The 18,944-nt window shown below is 49.6% G+C and overlaps 1 protein-coding gene and 1 non-coding gene across 2 annotated transcripts in view; both read left to right on the top strand.

The window, feature by feature from the left end:
• KLHL20 (kelch like family member 20) overlaps nt 1-18,944 on the top strand; it is a 37,093-nt gene that overhangs the window by 16,120 nt on the left and 2,029 nt on the right. The window contains exons 4-11 of the mRNA XM_028530639.2: nt 4,679-4,837; nt 5,591-5,685; nt 8,017-8,132; nt 10,001-10,184; nt 11,063-11,206; nt 14,177-14,310; nt 15,198-15,406; nt 17,014-17,120. Of these exons, the coding sequence (XP_028386440.1) occupies nt 4,679-4,837; nt 5,591-5,685; nt 8,017-8,132; nt 10,001-10,184; nt 11,063-11,206; nt 14,177-14,310; nt 15,198-15,406; nt 17,014-17,120 (1,148 nt within the window). The remainder of the gene's footprint in view (nt 1-4,678; nt 4,838-5,590; nt 5,686-8,016; nt 8,133-10,000; nt 10,185-11,062; nt 11,207-14,176; nt 14,311-15,197; nt 15,407-17,013; nt 17,121-18,944) is intronic.
• Nucleotides 18,737-18,856, top strand: LOC114512214. The gene has a single exon (XR_003685790.1). It is a non-coding gene; the product is annotated as a small nucleolar RNA SNORA32 (small nucleolar RNA).

Below are 18,944 nucleotides of genomic sequence, written 5' to 3'. Positions count from 1 at the left end.
GAACAGGTAGCTCCTGTGTCCACTAGGAATGAGATGGACTTACCCACTATCTGTAGCATTACCCTGGGCTCTGTGAGGGTGATGAGTGTCTTGAGTCCGGGCTGCATCAGTTGCCCATGAAGCCAAGGAGCTCTAACGCCAGAGAGGAGTCCTCACCTTGGCTAGCTGGTCCCCCGTGTAGAGGTGCCGGGAACGCGCCTTTAAGGGGACAGGCATCTCTCCAACAGCCGAGCTGCCAGCAGTCAGAGCACAGTTTGGTGGGTGGTTGAGGGTTTGGACATTGGCAGGCCCAATGTCCTTCCTTACCACATTTGAAGCAGGCTCCTGGCAGCATTTTTGGTGGCCAGGACTTTGACTTGGCCTCTGGGCTGATGTCCTGGGTCTTCAGCCAGCCTCAGGGCTGCTACTATAGCCTGGGTCTGCAGGGCTACCGTCTGCTGCAGGCGCACTAGGCGAGCAGCCTCAGCATTTTTGTCCCGGTTGTTAAAAACTTTAAAATGCCATGTTTACCAGATCTCGGATGGGGGTTTGAGGACTGTCCTTTTTTTGTTTCTTGCGAATGTCTCGGGCTGACTGTTTTATAAAGTGTTGCCCTATTAATACCTGTCCCTGTAGAGATGGCAGGTTTATATTAGTGTATTTCTGAAAGGCCTTTATCAGTCTGTTGCAGAAGAGTGCAGGGTTTTCTTCCCAAATTAGTTAGAACTATGTAAAGGTTTTTCCAGGCCATAACAAAGGCAAGGGTTACAATATGGAAGTTACTGATGAGTTGCAAGGGATTTTCAGAAAAGTTTCCTAGCCTTTTCTTGTACTGCTGCTGGTTAGCTATTGAGAAAGGTGCGTGTACCCAGGTATAGCCCTATTTAAAGGAGGAAAAAAAAACACCATAAACTGCTGTTTGCCAGCATTACGAAAACTCTGGGTGCCGCAATGCCCTGCCCCCGCTCTGCTCAGGACAGAGGCTGGAAGAAAAAAAAACACAAAAAACAAAAAAGACATAGAGATGCCAGGCTTAGGACTCAGGCACAGCTGGGAAAAAAACACCTCGGTTTAAAATGTTACCTTTCCTACAGCACTAGAGAAGCAGGTACCCCGCTGTTTTGAGTGGCCAGTTAATTACTCTATTGTTTATAGGACCTACAGTAGCCCTTAGGTTTAGAAGTTTACAGTGCTCCAAAGACTTAATTCCTCATTTCCTTTCTGAGTTTTACAGTTAAGGAGGGAATGAGATTTTCCCTTTTTGTACCCTTGTTTCTAGGCAATGTGGGCATAGTGGGGCCAAGCAAATATAAAGCTGAAATTGAATGCAAGGCTTGGGTTAGACAGGTAAGGGACATCATCACCTCCTGCACTGCATGCAATAAGGATCAAAGGCATGGTTTTACAGATTAGATGGCTGTCTGGCTAAAAAATAAACACAGCAATTACTTGGTAAAGCAGACAGACATGAGAGTAGTCAGAGATGCAAATAGAGTCAGAGAAAGGAGAAAATACTTGAGGCAAATTCGAACAAAAAATACCTAGTTAGGAGAACAGAGCCTGGAAAAGGCAAGACTTCCACTACAGGCTAAAATCTTGCTCTCTTCTCAAAAACTACACCTAAGTGGGGAATGTACCACAGGGATGAGACCGTGTATGCTTTTACAGTGTGCCTCTAGCTGTGTGGACATTCACTTGCAGTTGGCAGGAAACCCAGTGTTCTTTCCCAGTTCACATTTAACGTAACTTCCCACAGGTGTCTTTGTTGCTTCGAGCGTCCTTGTGGCTTTTAAGTGCTTGACCCGTGCCCACGGGGTGGGGCCATTTCTGGAGAGAAAGAAAGCAAGACATTTGCCCAGAAGACATACCATTGTCCACCCCCTTCAGTTTTTGCAAGGGGTATTTGGATGCAAATTGAATTGTTAGAAGTTACCGGGGAAGAAAGAGCGAGAGCTGCTTGCCTGCAGGGCTTCCAAAAGCCGTTATGCCGTTAGCTATTCCTAACTGTTTTACATGTTTCGGTTTCTCCCCTGACTGTCTAATACGGCCAGGGGGGCTTGGAGTGTGGGTGACCAGCCCTTAAGTGCACTTTCCCGGACCAGCCGGAGTTTAATTATCATGATTGGAATTCCCTATGCGGCCCCTACACGTTTCAGGGATTGACCTCAGACACCCCAACAAGGCCCCCACTTACGTAGGGACACTCAAAGATTTGGGCCGGGGGGAGGGGGGGCTGCCTCCTTTCTTTGGAGCCCGGGCAGAACCGCAGCACTCATTTCAGATCTCATTGTTTTTACTTCCGAACATAAGCGTAGCACTTTGAAGTTCCCCACCCCCACAGCACGGCATTTCCTTAATTCCGAAGGTGAGATTATACTGTGTTTCAAACGGCTGGAGACAAAGGGTTAAATTTTCCGGCACAGCCTCAGCATTTTTACTGGCATAGGCCTCTGCCAGTAAAAGGCCGCTGGCTGGCGGGAGCTGGTAGAAAGGGGGGAAAGGAGGAGGGAGAAAGGTCCTTAGAGGGAGGGGGAAAATCCGGTTGAGAGAGGAGGACCAGGGCTGGAGTAGCCACTGGCAGGAGCTGATGAGGAGGGGGAAGGAGGGGGGAAGCAAGATCTTCGGGGGGGGGGGGGGGGGGGCTCCGGAGCAGTTAGTTTTAGAGAGTGTGCAGATTCAGAATTTTTCAGGGCAAGAGGACTTGTGCTGTGGGACAATGGGCGAACAAGTCTGGGTGGGAGCACAAAGTTCCGAAGCTCTGAATGTGGAGATCTTAGACTATTTTCCCAGTCCGTCTGCAAAAATTATTTAGGTCAGTAAGGGTAACAAGATCGAAAGTGCCTTCAGGGGGCCAGGTTCTGCAATTACTGAATGGATATAATGGCCAGGCCGTATCAGACAGAAAAATCAGTCATTTCTGTTTGAGGCCAGACACCCTAGAGGCGACTTAGGGTCTGGTTTGAACCCCTGCCCTCCCATTCCTGGCCCCAGAGACGGAAGATCCGTGACTGAGAATTGGCGTCCCGCAACTGAAGTCACGGACCAAACCAGACAGAAAGGGGTCCAAGACCGAGGAACGTCCTCCCCCGTTCTTGAACCCCGGAGGGAGAACGGTATCTCCCGGAAGGGCGACCCCCGACGCACGCAGCGCCACAATTTTCGGTTAGGAAAGCAGCCTTTCCCACGGACGGGGACCGGAACGGAATCCAGGGACCAGGAAGTTGAGGGACCGCGGCACTTACCCTGGTTCGGTGCTCAGACTGTTGGGGTAGCCACAAGGCCTCCTCGGGGAGCCGGGGGAGGAGCAGTCTTCAGCAGACAGTGACTCCTCCCAGGTTTCAGCACCAAATGTAAGGTTTTCTTAGACCCCGCCGAGGAAGTAAACGGCCAATTAGCCATGGAAACAGGCAGATGAGCTTTATTTTGGAAGTTTGTGCTCCCGGGCGACGTTTTCTCCACCTGGAGAAAGGGCTAAGAAAGGTCCGCGTGGGAGAAGGGAAAGGGTGGGAGTTTTATATGGCTTGACTTCGCCCGGGAGCCAAGGATTGGTTCTTTGTGAACAAAGAAGCAACATCTCATTGGTGGTTCCTGGTGTGATGTCACTACCTCTTCCGGGTCAGAGTTCAGTCGCCATATTACTTGTAGTCCAAATGGCGGCCATATTTGTAGTCCAAATGCTATCTTTGTAATTAGGTTCCCAATTGCCCTACCCCGCCCATCCTGACAATACCCTCATCAGTTCCTCTCCATTCTGACAGCTCCCTGGCCCTGGGCAAAGATAAATTATTGGTGTGTTTGTAGTATACGAATATTTTATATATACACAAACATGAACCAGTGAGATAGATATATATAGATAAGTATCAGAGTGCTTTAGTCCTCAGAGGTTTCCCTGGATCTGACTCTCCTCAGACTCATTCTTGCTTGTAAAATTGCTGACACCCCTGTTCTTTTTTTAAACTGGCCCCTTTGTGCTTCTGCCCTAGATACTGCCCTGTCAGTATGAATCTTCCTCCGGAAGCTGCTCTTGAATTTTTATATGCCTTTTATATTCCTGGAGTTATAATTTTGTATAGTTAGTTTAGTAACATTGAATATAAACTTTTATTTTGGTAATTCATTTTAGGGGGGGGAAGGTGTCATTTGTCTTAAATTACTTGAATCACAAATTATTATTTGCCCTAAATTTTGTGTCCTCTACACTCTCCTTCATTTCCTTTTTAAATAAACATTTCTTTTTAGAGCAGTTTTAGGTTCAGAGCAGAACTGAGCAGAAAGTAGAGTCCCTTTGCACCTCGTCTCCACACGTACACACACAGCCTCCCCATGGCCGACACCCTGTGCCAGAGGGGTGCCTTTGTCGCGACGGATGACCCTACACTGACACGTCGTCCCTGCCCGACGTCCATGGTCGACACCAGGGTCCCCGGGTTGTCGGGTACTGTGCGTGTTTTGACAAGGGTGTAAGGACGTGCATACACCTCTGTGGCCTGTACGAGATCATTTCGTTGTCCGAAAAATCGCTCTGCCCTTCTTTGTTCTCTTTCTAAACTTTTTTCCTCCTCTGGCACTACTTTGAACTTTGGCTGTGTTGTGGAATAGAGCTTTGCCTCCTAATCCTTAAGGGAAATATTGAGACAATAAATTAAGTATGATCACAGTGATCACAGGTCTTTTATTCTTGCCTCACTTTGAACAGGTGATGGAAAGTGAAGAGTTCATGTTGCTCCCAGCCAATCAGCTCATCGACATAATATCCAGCGATGAGCTAAACGTTCGCAGTGAAGAACAGGTGTTCAACGCGGTGATGGCCTGGGTCAAGTACAGCATCCAAGAGAGACGTCCTCAGCTGCCTCAGGTATCGTGGAAACGCGTCTCTCCGAAACTGCGTGGTACTGGACGGGATAATATATATTCGACTTGCAGGAAAAAAGGAAAAACAGTTGTTACTGTCCCGTCCAGGAGACTGCAGGACAGACCATCTGTTTCCAGACGGCCAAGGAGATGAGTTCTCGTCACACTGAACGTTTTGCTCCCTTGCTTCCTCTCCACTTTGCATCGGCCCTAGGTTTGGGCTATGACGCGGTCAGAACCTAAATGGTGCGGCCAAAGGAACAAAAGGAATGATAGGAAGCCAGGTGGCCACTGTCGTGCTCCCCCTCCCTGGGGCTTGGAGACCCCGAGACACTTGGAAGAACAAAGGGATGATTTGGGGCATAAGTGGTCACGGAATGGAGCGTTTGATGTTCTTATTATGACTATAGTCCTTAGCAATTTAATGGGCTGTTCTTCTAGACTGTAAATTAGAGTCCAGTTACAGAAGCTAAGCATAGTAGCACTTATAACACTGCTGAGAGCTTCAAGTAGCACCTAAAGTGGAAGTGTATGTTTCCTGATCATTCTAACTGAATTGGTGGTTCGAATAAATTTAAATCTAGTTTTAGTATTTATGCCTTCCCCCTCTTCATTATAGATAAGTTAGATCAATTAATAGATTAATTCCGTTAGATCCCAAAGCAAATGAAAATGCGCCGAGGAAGCAAGGGTCAGGCACTCTGACTGCCTGGCAGATGAGCACGTGAGGTGAAGCAGGGTGTTCGTTATCTCGCAGGTGCTGCAGCACGTCCGCCTGCCGTTGCTCAGTCCCAAGTTCCTGGTGGGCACTGTGGGCTCGGACCCCCTCATCAAGAGTGATGAAGAATGCAGGTAGGGAAGTTCAACAGCCTAGAATTCCAGCTTTCTCCTAATCTCCGTATTTGTATTGCTTCCTAAATGTTGTGTTTCTTAGTGCTGAAAGCAGGCCCGTGTGTGGCAGGCTTTTCTTCTGGGCCAGGGTCAAGGGAGCTGGAAGAAGAGAGGGCTGAACTTCAGTGTTCCATCCCATTAGCTTTTTAGGTATGGTGCTTATTGGGTAGAAGTGGCAGTAAAGAGGTAGTCTCTCCAATTGTAATGCAAGCGAGAATTTGAAGAGGCAGTTCTCTGCTAATATACTTGTTCTTGAGATAAATTACACAGTGCTCTTGATTCTGTCAAGAAGTGTGTCCGGGGCACTTTGTCATCCCATCACATGCCCCATTAGGGAACAGGACCGGCCTTGCTCTCGGAGACTGCGGACGAAGTTACAGGTCTGCCACGCTCCTGACGTGGCTGTGGGAGGATCCCCACTAGTGTTTCCACAGTGTTTACAGATTGGAAGATAGACCAGATGCTGCATGTACAAAGCAAACAAAGGAAGCCCCTGCTTGGTCGGGCTGCCTCTGTAACGTGCACACTGCGTTCTGTGCACTCGGTAAAACTTAACCAGCCACTCTCCCCAGCTGATGGCCTTGAAAGACACGGGTTCAAGTCTGAAAGCATTTGGTTTTTCCGACCGTTTTTTCCTGGCGTGGGCCAGATACAAGGATGAAAGAGCAAGTCAGTACTTAGAGCTCCTTGAGCCACGCTGACGACCTTCGGATCTGCCTTAGTGACTGAGCAAGCCTGTCCTCAAGTCAGGAGCCCGGGAACAGAGGAAGGACACGTGGGTTCATCTGCATTTCTTCTGTAATCTGAGGTCTGTCCACAGATGTTAGAGGGGCCTTCAGGTGTCTGTCTTGGAAATTCAAGAAACAGACCAATGCAGTCCCCCCCAGACATTCCCCGCACCAGAGGGAGACCCACCGGAGCTGCGGAGCTGAAATCTGCAGCAGCAGCGCGGGGTGCCCCTCCTGCAGGGAGCAGAACTCAGGCCGCACCGATTCTGATGCAGGAAGTCGGGGTGCTCAACGAAGCCACTCGTTAGTTAACGAAGCCCCTTCCTGATATTCTGAACTCACCATTTATTGGCTGTGTGACCTTAGGCAAGTTACTCGGTCCTCTTTCTGCTCCAGTTCATTCGACTTTACAGTTGGGATGTAACAGGACCTGTTTCGTAGGCTTCGGTGGGGATTAGTGAGCTAGTTCCTCACCGAACACGCTCTAAGTGTGTCGTTACTGTGAAGTAGGATCGGCTTGCTGAGCGTCAGCTCTGTGGTCCTCTTCCCAGGAACCCCGGGACCGCGCAGTGAAAACCAGCCATCAGGAGATCACAGTCTTTGTTCGTTAGGCTGGGGAAGCTAGAGAAAGCGCTTTGTTATCAGCTTGGGGTGTTTTTGTTTTTGTTTTTGTTGGGGTTTTTGTTTGTTTATTTTTGCTTTGAAGATAAACTCAGAAGGGGCCTAGCCAAGCCATATATTGGAAGTACATTATTGAGTCATGCCTGGGGACTGGTCCAACAGGAAAAAAATTACTTTGTAACATAAAACATCTAGGGGAATGAAAATGCAGTGTAACTTAGAAGCGCTTCTCCAGCTGAGAGAGAACGGAGTAATGGATGCAGTGGTCAGGCACCGCCTCACACAGGGGACTTCTGTGTGCACGTACAGAAGCAGTTTGCACTGGTTTTAACAGGTATGATTACTAGGGCCTTCTCATAAGACACCTTAACAGACAGAAAGAAAAGTTTTCTTCATCCCCAGTAGACTTGTTGAGAGTAAGCCATTCCGACAGCACCAGGCAGCACATCAATATTAGATGGTGGTGTAGTGTTTCCTTTTAGCCATTCAGTTTTTGGCCTAGTTTTATTACTTTAACCTAGCAAATATCAAGCTCATGGCTGATGTGTTGCTTTGTCAGAGTCTAATAAAATACATGAGAAATCTATCTATAACCTGCAGAATCTAATAAAATGAATGAGAAAGCAAAACTTTGGAGGCCGCTCATCGAGTGGTAACTTTTTTCAGTTTTCCCCAAGTTGTTACTGGCCCCAGGCGTGCTGGGTTTTAGGCCAGACCTGCAGTGGGATATGAAGCCACGGTGGGAACACCGGTCAATCCGTGACTCCCCGTGTGGCCGGCATCCCTGCTGTCGCACTGGGGCCCGTTCAAGATGGGCTGGCGTTCGCGGTCCAGACTGACTCGTGCTTGCCCCCCTCGGCCAGCGCCCACACTGTGGGACCACTCGGGGTGTGACTGCCAGTGCTGTGGAGGCACCCAGAATAAAGCAGAACTCTCTCCACAGAGACCTGGTGGACGAGGCTAAAAACTACCTCCTGCTGCCCCAGGAGCGGCCGCTGATGCAGGGACCGAGGACACGGCCACGGAAGCCCATCCGCTGTGGAGAAGTGCTGTTTGCAGGTTTGGGCCTCCCCGCAGCGTGACTAAACTGCCCCCCCCCACACACACACACGCGAGGGACTGTCATGTGAGTGGTCCTTCGGGCGGCCGTGCTGTCTGCCCACTGTCCCAAGAAACACGTAAGTCACTGTGTAGCCAGGCTCATAACTCGTGACCACCAGCAGTGTTCTCCAAAACGGAAAACACACTGTGGTGGATGCTTTGTACAATGAATCATATTCATTCATGTACAGTCCAGTGTGCAAGCTACCTCATAATTACACAAAACTGTCAAAAACATCATCTTTCATTAAACAGTTATACTCTGCCCTAGCTCCACCGAGCTAGCCTGAGCCCAAGGCAACCTGCCGTGTCATTTTGCTGCTGTTACTTGCCCGAATGTGTGGATCCTGAGGAAAGCTATGAGAAATTGTCCTCCGACCACCATGATTAAGGGGAAAAGAAAATCAGGTTTCATTTAAATCAGGATATTTGGTTAATACTAAATGACAGGGAGTTTGGGGTGTATGAATTTGAATTGTGTCCTAGGACATATGCCAGGAGTTTCAGTATCGGAGAACACATCTTAAATTCCAAAATGCAATCTGACTGCAAATGTGAAAGTTATGAGCATTTGCGACAAATCAAATAGCCTATCCATTAAACTCAGGCACAATTTAATCATGGAAGCTGTTAAAACCAGCTTGTTACTAGATTCCATGGTTCCAAATAAAATTAACATCAGTTCATAAACTGTATTCTTTGGTACCAAAGAAGAACATAGATCTTCAAGAAACCAGTGTCCTTAAGGAAGAATAGTGCTGAAAAGGAACCTAGAGTTCCTTTAGTTGAACATCCTGACTTAAATGTACCGTAATAAAATAAAATGTATGCAGCACATTGAAGTTTGAAATAAAGAAATGAATTTTCAAATCCGTCTAGAAGGTTAGACATATTCCTGTTTTAGTCCAGCTCAGAAAGTTACTGAGATCCCCTAGAAAACAGCAGTTTTCAAATGCTTTGAGGCTAACGCATCCTTAGACCTCCTCCCTTTCTGAGGTCTAGAATCCCGCGCTAATTTGGACGGTCTGAGAGAACGGTGCTGTGCCTGCCGCAGCCACTGGTTTTCCGGGGCGTGCTCAGAGAGGCTCTGTGGGTCTCAGTTTGACCTTGTTACTCCGAGTGATACCTGTGCAAAATGTGGCTTCTTCAGAACCTTTTCTGACCTTAAGTGTTGTGTTGGATGTTACAGAATTCAGTTCGGGCTACAGTTTAAACAGAAAGCAAAATACTTTGTAATATAAACCATAAGAACTTTTGTATTCTCTCTAGATGCAGGAGGACCTAGTAAGAGGTCATAAGAGTCAAAGTCATTCTCCTGTAACAGTAAACACAGAAAGAACAGACTTATGAATTAGGGTGCTCCTTTTGGTTCTTGATTACACGTAACGTTTATGCAGTGTTCATGCTTTAGAAAGCAGTTTCGTGTATGTCAGTTCACTCTAAGATTTTCATTCCTCACTTTACAGATCGGAAGTGTGCAGGGTTTTGTCAAGAGCATGTGGGTTGGTAGACGCAACGGCCAGGCCCCTGTTTTCTAACTAAACTCACGGTTCTGGTCATTAAATGTCACAGTAACTCCCAGTCTCATTTGGATCGGTGTCCTTGCCCTTCTCTGTAAATAATGGACTTAACACTAACTTACTTAGAATAGTAAAATACGTTACAGCAGCCCCAGGGGAGCCAGTAAAAGTCCACACGTTTTGATCTCCTCCTAGAGACAGCTGGTAGGTCCTGGCGTTAGGTCACATCACGTAAAGGTTAGCAGTGGGTGCACACTCGCCGCTCGAGGGCGGGCGTTCTCCTGACCACGTCTGTCCCTGCCCCAGTCGGTGGTTGGTGCAGTGGAGATGCCATCTCCAGCGTGGAACGCTATGACCCGCAGACCAACGAGTGGCGGATGGTGGCGTCCATGAGCAAACGGCGCTGTGGGGTCGGGGTCAGTGTCCTGGACGACCTGTTGTACGCGGTCGGCGGCCACGACGGGTCCTCCTATCTCAATAGTGTTGAAAGGTGAGTAGGGTCGGTTTTAGACTTTCTTCTCTGCTGTTCAGAGTCCCGTTTGGGGTGTTGATTAGAAAACAGAGGGGACCTGCTGCTTCAGTGCTGCCTCTGGGGCAGGAGTCGCGGCCGAGGCCGCTTCGCGTCACACACGAGTCCTTTACGAGCTGACCTCCCCCCCACTTCTCCCGTCTGCCTTCCCTGGGCATTGCCGCGCCCTGAACATGGACGCGCTGCTGCAGGCCCACTGAGTGGCTTGCCGGTCCTCGGACTCCTTCGTGCCTGCCGAGTGCTGTCATTTATGTAAAGGAAACATGCTTGCACATGTATGTGTGGATAGGTCTATACCATTTAAAACTATTGTGCTGGCAAGTCTTGTAGGATATTCACGAAAATGGGAAGAGACCAGAAATCAGGTGTAACTCAAAGGGAACTTTACTTTATATATAACAGTCTGAAAATTTAAAAAAAAAATTTTGACTGGTGTAGCTCAGTTGTAGCTCAGTGGGTTGGACATCATCCTGCAAACCTAAAGGTCGCCAGTTTGATTCCCAGTCGGGGCACACACCTTAGTTGCAGGCCAGGTTCCCCAGTTGTGGGCGTGCGAGAGGCAACCACACAGTGATGTTTCTCTCCCTCTCTCTCTCCCTTTCCTTCTCTCTAAAAATAAATACATAAAATCTTCAAAAAATGATATTTATATGTAACGTCTTTAAGTAAAAATAAATATAAAAATAAAAACATAAATTAGACTTTCATATGCTTTAGTTATTAATCAGTCACATTTAGGGGAAGAACATATATGTACCATATGTACATATATGTGTGTAGGTAAACACAGGCATGCTTTCTGTGTGCAGTGCAAACTCTGGTCTTGACGTTCTCGGCAGGTATGACCCTAAAACCAACCAGTGGAGCAGTGACGTGGCCCCCACGAGCACCTGCAGGACAAGCGTGGGCGTGGCGGTGCTCGGAGGCTTCCTCTACGCCGTCGGAGGCCAGGACGGCGTGTCCTGCCTCAACATTGTGGAGAGGTGAGTTTTTCCAAGTCACTTCCGTTTGTTAGAAGCATATAGAAGGCTCTTTAAAAGAAAGAAGTTAGGACACACTAGGGATCCATCAGTCAGTAGATTTACCGTGGGCTTTCAGGAAGATGTTTTCAGTTGGTCTTGAAGTCTAGCATGAGCAAAGATAGAACTTGATTTTCAAACTCTGTGTTACACTGATCGGGCCTCACCGTGAAGTGTTGGGGTCGTATTTTAAATGCACTCCGTGAGCTGCCGAGGTCTCCTCTACACTCTTACAAGTCAGCTAATTTGGGGGGAAATAGGTTCTGTGCTTGGTGTCGTGCCCCATCAGTTTTTGTCATTCCACCCTAGAAATCAGATTCCGGAGCCTCCTGGGCTGTGATTACTGGCAAGAGCACACCGTCTTTCCTCCTCCCTTCTTCAAGAAGAGGTGCTCAGGACTCCAGAATTCCTGAAACTGCAGTGCTAGTTGGGTTACCATGTGTGAGCTGAAGAGTTTAACTCTGTCTTGAATGGAGATGAAGTTGCTGGTGACTCTTAAAGCTGTTCTAGTTCCCTTGTACCTATCTGTCAAGAAACTTACTTCTCCACTTTCAAAACTATGCAGGAGGATTCTGCAAAGATACAATAGCAACAGCATGATTTTTTAATCTCTCCAAATTCCCACATAAACATAAGTACAGCAACAGATAGCCAGGCTAAAAACGTATGGACAGGTTATGGAGCTTGTTTGCATGCTAATGTGAATGTTCTCAACACTTAAAAGTGGTTACAGTGGTAAATTTTATGTATATTTACCACAATTTTAAAAAACCCTATGGACATTTAAAATAAACTAGGGAAAAGGTGTATCCATGAACCCCAAAAACCAAATTGGCATAGACAGACTACCAGCAGTGATGTCCTCGTCTGTGGAGGAGAAGACAGAGAAGCACTCGGAAGCCTGACTTTGTAACAACAGAAACCCCCCGCATAGCTGACATGTATTTGCTAAGTAGCGTAAGAGGAAAATGTATGAACAGCTGGAACGAAGAAGGGCTTTGCCATTCCCAATACAGAGCAAGGCAAGGGACCCACAGTGAGATCTGAAGGACGAGGACTTAGAAGAGGGTCTCTCAGCCTCAGCACTACTGACGTTTTGGGGCAGGTAACTCTTGCTGTCCTGTGCTGTCCTGTGCGTTGCAGGATATTTAACAGAACCCTTGGCCTCTACCCACAAAGTGCCTGTAGCACATGCTCCGTGCGACAACCCAGCCATCCCCAGAGTCTGCCAAATGTCTGGGGGCTGGGGGCAGGGCAGAGTGGCCCCAGCTGAGACCCAGCCAGAATGCCCTTCCAGGACAGAGGGCACACTTCTGGGTGCAAAAGCAAAATCAAGCAGGATAAGGACAACAGACAAAACGAAAAGAGAAGGCCAAGAACAGAGGAACGGTGAACAAAGCCAGTTCGCCTCGAGAGTCAACCAGGGTACTTTTTAATGCTCCATGAGAATAAGCAAGAGCTTCATGAAGTTAGAAAAATACCACAGACCACTCACTCCCCTTCCAAAAGTTCAGGAAAACCCATTCTGTATAAAAATCAGCAACAGCAAAGTATTGAGCTTAGATCCAATACAAAGTTAATGTAAGAAGTGCCCTGGCTGGTGTGGCTCAGTGGATTGAGTGCCGGCCTGTGAACCAAAAGGTCAACAGTTCGATTTCAGTCAGGGCGCATGCCTGGGTGGCGGGCCAGGTCCCCAGTAGCAGCTGCATGAGAGGCAACTGCACGTGGATGTTTCTCTCCCTCTCTTTTTCCTTCCCTTCCCCCTGTCTAAAAATAAAGTCTGAAAAAAAAAAGTAAGAAGCAGCAGCAGAATAACATCTCTGTAGACAGTGAAAACACCAGGAAGACACATCTAGAGAACAGACCAAATGTAATCAGCTATTTCATAAGTGCCAAAAAGATGTTAGGAAAATGATGCAAGATCCGAGAATACTACATGAGCCAGAATTGGAAATATATTTTTGTGGATCTGACCCCAAAAATAAGGGAAACGAGCAAAAATGAACAAATAGAACTACATCAAACTAAAAAGCTTTTACACGGCAAAAGAAACCATTGCCAACATGAAAAGGCAACTTACTGAATGGCAGAAGATATTTGCAAATCATATATTCAACAAGGAAGTAATTTCCAAAATACAGGGTGGGGCAGAAGTAGGTTTACAGTTCGTGTGAAAAATAACGCAATAATTTATAAATGGCCTTTCCCATCATTTACTGGGATCATGTGCACACAACAGTAAACCTGCTTTTGCGCCCCCCCCCCCCCCCCGCCAAGAACCCCTGCAATGCAACAACCAAAAGGAGTGATTTAGAAGTGGGCAAAGTGGGCAGAGGGTCTGACTAGATCTTTTTCCAAAGAAGACGTGCAGACAGACGGCCAACAGACACATGGAAAGATGCTCAACACCACTAATCGTCGGAGAGATGCAAATGACCACCACAGTGAGGTATCGCCTCACACCTGTCAGGGTGGCCGTCATCAGTCAGCCGACAGATGGGGAGGGCCGGTGAGGGTGCGGAGGAAGGGGAACCCTCGGGCGCTGTGGGTGGGACTTGGGGCAGCCACTGTGGAGAACCATGCGGACTTTCCTTAGAAAATTAAAAATAGAACTACCATAGGATCCAGCAATCCCTCTTCTGGGTGTTTACCCACGGAACACAGGAACACTGGTCAGAAAAGACACGCGCGCCCTGTGTTCGCTGCGACATTGTCCGCAGTAGCCAAGGTGTGGGAGCCGCCGGGGCCGGCGGTCACTGGGCCATGGGGGCGGCTCAGGCGTGGGCTCACAGTGACGTCAGACGTGTTCGCCGCGCCTGGTGCACTTGACCGCGGCACGCCTGTGTCCTCGGCATCTCCAGTGCGACTTCACGTCGTGGAAAAGGCTTCATGTACCGCGAACACGCGTGCAGTCGGCGGTTTCTCTCACTGCAGGTACGACCCGAAGGAGAACAAGTGGACCCGCGTGGCTTCCATGAGCACGCGAAGGCTAGGCGTGGCCGTGGCCGTGTTAGGAGGCTTCTTATACGCCGTGGGCGGCTCTGACGGGACGTCTCCACTCAACACAGGTTAGTCCCTTCCGGAGTCCCCGTGGGTCCCCACACGAGCAACACGCTGTCCTCAGGCGCGTCCCCGCCGCGGAGAGTGTAGTGGAGTCCAGCTCACCCGCCCTTTCCTGGGGACGTGGTCTCCCCCCCCCCGGAGAGCGGAGAGCGGCTCCCGCCCTGCTCAGCCCCCGGCGCCCGTCTTCCAGCGTCTCCCAACGTCTTCTCTCCCCTCCCTCCGCCGTACAAGCTGCTGGGGACTCTTAATGAACAAAGTAAACATTTTCATACTAGTGTTATTTCCTCCCCTCACCCTTCTCGCCTTACAAAACAAAAACAAGACCTTCTGTATTATAATCTGGGAATAAATAAAAACTTACAGCTACAAGCAGGTTTGTATATTAACCCTTTCTAGTTAGAGACAGTGTCTGTTTCCGCCTGAGATCTGTCGGTGCGGTGCTCACACCAGGCTCACTGCCAGACCCCTCCCTCCCGCCAGTGGCTCGGAGGGCAGCGCGGATGCAGGCGGGGGTGGGGGGTGGGGTGCAGGAGCCGTGTGGTTCCGGCAGTAAGTTACTAGAATAAAAGGGCGCGCACAGGTCATGCCCTCTGACCCCCTGTTTAAAAGTAAGAGAGGCCACAGGTCCCCCAGCTATCGCGTCCTAGTCAGAGCTGGAACCGGGAGCCCGGCTCCAGCGCAGCCCTCCCTCCCCACCGCACCTCCGGGAAGGGACCAGGCCCCGGTGGGAGCAGGGCGGCCCGCCCACAGGTGCACGAGTGCTTCTCGGCAGCAAGAGTCAGCGCGCGCAGTGAGGACGTGTGGCCACAGCGTCCCCCAGTGGCTGTGAGGAAAGCAGAGGTGAGAGGGCGTGGCTGACGGCCACTCACTGGTTTTCTTTTCCCCTCCGCAGTGGAGCGCTACAACCCCCAGGAGAACAGGTGGCACACCATAGCGCCCATGGGGACGCGGAGGAAACACCTGGGCTGCGCGGTGTACCAGGACATGATCTATGCCGTGGGGGGCAGAGACGACACCACAGAGCTTAGCAGTGCCGAGAGGTACAACCCCAGGACGAACCAGTGGTCTCCGGTGGTGGCTATGACGTCCCGCCGCAGCGGAGTAAGTGCCGGCTACGGAACTCGGTGCGAACCTGCCCCACGAGAGGGCTGCGTGCGCAGCGGGGGCGCGCTGACCTGTGAAGCAGAGTGCACGGGGACGTGCGGAGGTGCACTGCTTAGGCTAAGCAGTCTGTTACTTTGGTGCCGGGAACGTTCTGATTGCTGTTGTCACGCAGTTCAGTCTTCCGTTCAGGCATACTGTATTTAGAGAGCTCTCTGAAAGGCATCTCCCCGCCTTACCTGCCGCCCCTAACTTCAGCCACAGCCATCGGCACCTGCCGGAGCTCAGTGCTCCTACCTGACGTTTCTGGGTGACATTCCAAGGCACTGGGACACCGAGCAGCATGAATGTTGGGGCGGAAACACGCCTGGCCCCGCCACCAGCCCCCACAGGCCGCTGGAGGCCGTCCGATCTGCAGCCCAGGCCCGAAGGGGCGGGCCCGTGTCACGTTCTAGACTTCCAGCGGGGGTAGGCTTCACCGCCTCCCCCCCAGACGTGGGCTGCGAGGGAGATGTAACCCACAGACCAGATCCTGGAGTCTGGAGTCCATCCATGGAGGACCAGGAGGGGAGAACCCTGCGGATAGAGGGAGTCAGTCAGCGTGGCTGGCGCGCGTCCGGGCACCGGTGCTGGGCATCAGCAGGCCACGGCGTTCCCGTAGCCGGGGCCCTTTACACGGGCTCTTAGTCGCGCCCCTGCTGTTTCCACGGCCACAGTCTGTTGATTATACTGTCACTCATTCAGCGAATATTTGCCAAGTGCTTTCTGCGTGCTGGGAAAGCGAGACTGAGGATGAGACTGAGGATGAATGGGTCCTCGAGGAGCTCCCGTTTTAGTGAAAGAAAAATTCTAGAGTAGCGGCGTGTGCATTAGGTAAAGGACAACACAGGAGAGTATGCTCAATGCTTTCGGGGCAGTGAAGAGTCTCGTCAGAGAGAGTCGCACCCAGGCTCGGTCACGAAAGGAGAGAGAGAGGGTTTCTAGAAGAGGGAAGGGGAACACCAGCCCGGCGGCGACATGTGCAGAAGAACTGAGGTGAGAAAAACGTGCGGCCTTGTCTGGGACCAGGGCTCCACCCAGTGTTGCTGCTGCAGCCCGGGGTGCACCAGCCACAGGCTCGTGCGGGTCTCTGGAGGGCCTCGGTGACCTGACAATGACCTGAGACTCGCCCTCAGGTGGCAGGAAGTCCCAGGAAGTTTCTGGAGACTGATCACATGCCTCATGGTTAGACCTGTGTTTTAAAATGACTTCTCATGGCAACTCAGACAGTGGACTAGAACAGGCAGGTGCCACAGTGAAAAGGCAGGTCAGAGGTTCTTGTTTACTCCCAGTGAATGCTTTTCCTGAAGTTTAATGAACGCATGTTGTCAACCTTGTCAGTATTCTCATTGAATATATAATTTGATAGTTCCCATCACTCAATAGATTTTTGCCTTTCCCTGTGTAACACAGACAAAAATCTATTAAATAATCAGGTAAACCAAACCAACAAATCAAGCAAACCGGAGGTAAGGCCGGGAAGAGCTGCCTTCCAATAGAGAGAGCTGCCTGGAGGCCCCGCCCCCAGCAGGGGCGTTCCTCCAGCGGCGCTGTGTTTGGTCCCGCAGGTCGGCCTGGCGGTGGTGAACGGACAGCTCATGGCGGTAGGAGGGTTTGACGGCACCACGTACTTGAAGACCATTGAAGTTTTCGACCCTGACGCCAATACGTGGAGGTAGGCTCTCAGCCTTGCTGCGCGATCACCTCGCCGCTGCCTGCAAAAGGACGGGCTGGACCGGCCCCTGAGCGTGGGAACCAGCGTGGCTGGCCCACGGAGCTGCCTCGTGCAGTGCCCTGCAGGCGCTCAAGTCCCCAGATCTGATGGCTCACTTGGGCTTAATGGCTTGAAAGTGGCCGACAGCTTACAAAATTCTTCTCTTTGGTAACTGTTCAGTTTTAGAAGTAGAAATGGCAAAAACGGGGAAATCTCTCTGGGCCCATCACGGTTAGCTGAGGAAACTAAGGCACCAAGAAGTAAAATGGCTTGACCCCCCGCAAGCTGGTGACCGGGCTCAAGTCCGAGCCCAGCGCCGCGGCTCTCGGTCTGTCCAGCGCTCGGTCTGTTGGGCTCTCAGTCTGTCCACGCAGCCTGTGCCGTTCCTGTGGGCAGCTTTGGGCCCCGGAAAACACATTTCAGTTACTTTTTAAAAATATTTTACTTCGTTTTAAAACTGATATTTTTCCTTGAGCTTTTAAAATCTACTTATTCTATTTTAAAGTCTAGTAAATTTAAAATCACTTTTAAGTGGAGGCTACATCTTAGTTAAGAGAGTTAATTATGTTAAACTGTATTTATCGGTTTAATTTTACTTGGCTTTTAAAGCTTTAATTGTCTAACAGATCCCTGCTAAGTACTTAAGTGGTTCTTAAATTTATTTTATTTTTTTAATTTTAACCACTGTTCAAGTACATTTTCTCCCTTTTACTCCCATTCCAGCCCACCCACCCAACCCTCCCCACTTCCCTCCCATTACCACCCTCCCCCTAGTTTTAAGTGGTTCTTATAAATGCACATAAATCAGGTGATTTGTGCATTTATTTTAAATATTCAGTAACTTTTACAAATTCAGCAAAATTTTCTTAAGCCTCTAAACTTAAAATCAGGTCTAAATCTTTACTCAATCACATATTTTATACTTGATTCACAAACTAATCTGATAGATGCCTTAATATGCCAGTGTTTCTTAAACGTTATAAAAACTTAAAATGTCAGACATTCTCAAACCTAACGTGAAATATCCGTACTGTGAGTCTGATGTACTTGATGTCCATGCTCAGGTCTAAACACGGCATTCTGAGGAAACGGCTTACCTTCCATGCAACCTGGGGTGTTTCTCGGTAAACTGGGCTCATTTGCCTAACCAGATCCAGGGTGGCTGTGCCGGCGACCACGCCGCCCACAGCACGGCCTGGACGGGAGCCCCGAGGCAGCGTTCTGGGAGACTTCCCATGGCCACGAGGGCCTGGCGAGGCCACCGCACGGTGACTGCGCCGGCCGCAGGGGCCAGTCTCGGAGCCCGGCCCCACTGTGCTCTCAGGGGCCGCTGCCTAGCGCCGAGCCCGCGGCGCCCCACTCGGACTTCTCATCGGGCTGAGCGTCAACGAGGGAGCTTACCGTGTTCTTTTCATCGTCTTCACTTGGGGAAAGCCGCAGCTCTTCCGTATATTTGACATTCTTTGGATTCTGCGTCTCTCTCGTGGCTGTGTGTGGCTCAGGGGTCACAATAATGACAGACTGGTGACACTGTAGCACTTGTTCTTCTACGTTACCTTTTCACAGCCTGTTCGTTAAGTTCATTACCAGGCTTCCAGATTGCAGTTTCTCTCGTGCCAAGGATGTGACCACAAAACATTTCCCCACCAAGTTTTCTTTCTGCTGTGTTGCTGGCATTCAGCCTATTGAGAAGATTAAACATGACATATACATATACAAATATAAATTACTTTACTCAGTAAATATACATATAAATTAAAATGTGAGTATGAAAATAATATAGCC

Source organism: Phyllostomus discolor, chromosome 14 (assembly GCF_004126475.2).
Source record: "Phyllostomus discolor isolate MPI-MPIP mPhyDis1 chromosome 14, mPhyDis1.pri.v3, whole genome shotgun sequence".
Taxonomy (NCBI): Eukaryota; Metazoa; Chordata; class Mammalia; order Chiroptera; family Phyllostomidae; genus Phyllostomus; species Phyllostomus discolor.
Note: the sequence above shows the minus strand (reverse complement) of the source record. Positions and strands in the feature narration are given on the sequence as shown.